Source organism: Fringilla coelebs (assembly GCF_963513975.1).
Source record: "Fringilla coelebs genome assembly, chromosome: 31".
Lineage (NCBI taxonomy): Eukaryota > Metazoa > Chordata > Aves > Passeriformes > Fringillidae > Fringilla > Fringilla coelebs.
The window spans coordinates 366,422-367,688 of record NC_140057.1 but is presented as its reverse complement, the minus strand read 5'-3'; the positions used below and the strand labels follow the sequence as shown (position 1 = coordinate 367,688).

The 1,267-nt window shown below is 55.9% G+C and overlaps 1 protein-coding gene across 1 annotated transcript in view; it reads left to right on the top strand.

The window, feature by feature from the left end:
* Positions 1-803: 803 nt before the first annotated feature.
* LOC311164313 (tapasin-like) overlaps positions 804-1,267 on the top strand; it is a gene marked incomplete at its 5' end in the record, with an annotated part of 12,835 nt that continues 12,371 nt past the window's right edge. The window contains one exon of the mRNA XM_084223721.1: positions 804-962. Within this exon, the coding sequence (XP_084079847.1) occupies positions 804-962 (159 nt within the window). The remainder of the gene's footprint in view (positions 963-1,267) is intronic.

The following is a 1,267-nucleotide window of genomic DNA, read 5'->3' as shown; positions in this document are numbered from 1 at the left end:
GAGGCTGAGGGGTCCCCCCGTGCTGAGCTGTGCTGGCGGCTGTTTGTGGCCTCAGGGACACTTGGCATGGGCCACTTGGCCACCAGTGGGGCTGCTTTGCACTCCTTAGGCAGGAGCCGATGTCCTGGGTGGGTGTTGGGAACAGCAAAGTGCCAAGGCAGGGTCAGTGCCAGCCCAGCTTCCCGTGGGAGAGATTTCACAGGAGACAGGATTCTGGCCAGAGCCTGCTGCTTTAAATGTGCATCCCTTATCTCCAGCCTGCACTAGGTGGAGAATTGCACTAGAGTTAAGAATTGCAGACATGAATTGCAAGGGAGATAATTGAATATCTGCCCTTTACACATTGGCTCAAGTACTTGAGAGGTACAGACATCCAATCCACCTAATACATACGCCCTTCCTAATATGCTCCCCACTTTTGTTTAGCAAACAATATTCATGTCTCTGTTAAGTCTGTTGTTCTTCTCGAAGTTGATGATTTTAGCAGGATCTTGGCTGAGCAGCAGTCTAATAACAGCAGCATCAAATAATAACAGCATCAATTATTAACAACTAATAATGATGAGCAGCATCAACTAATAACATTTTCTGAAACTGATGGCTTCTCCTGTCACTTCCTTATGTACGTGTCCCTGGCCCTATCTCTGAGCGGATTCACAGCATCTGTTTGTAAAGACACTTTCCTTCTCTTTCCTTTCATCGTGTCCCCCGTTTGTGGGACATCCCCCCTGGAGCAGGGTGTCCCCCCTTGCTGCAGCCCCAGCCCTCAGGCAGGGCTCAGCCAATCAGAGCACGCAGTGTTGATGACTCACCAGTTGCCAGGCAGAGCCGCAGCTCGCAGCGTTCCCCACCTGCGCTCCCCGTTTGGCCCCAGCGCCCCCCGCGAGGGGAATTTGGGGAGGTGGGAGTGGGGCAGCGCCAAGGCCGGGCCCCCCCGCTCTGTGCTGGCGGGAGCGGCTGCAGTGGGGAGCGAGTGCGGGCGGGAGCGGCCGAGAGCCCAGCGCTGCCCCAGCCCGAGCTGGCCCAGCTCCATCCCTGCCCCTGCGGTGGGATGCTGTGGGTCTGGGGGGAAGAGGGAGCCGGCAGTGGGTGCTGGGCCTGGGGGCAGGAGGAGAAGGGAAGGAGAAGCAGGGTTGAGGAATAAAATGGTCAAACGATGTGTGTGGGATAAGGTGGGAGTGTGCAGGAGAAGGAGGAATAGCAGGAGGTAGAGAGTGTGAGGAAGAGTAGTGATACAGGAGGAGGAGCAGAAACAGGGAGAACCACA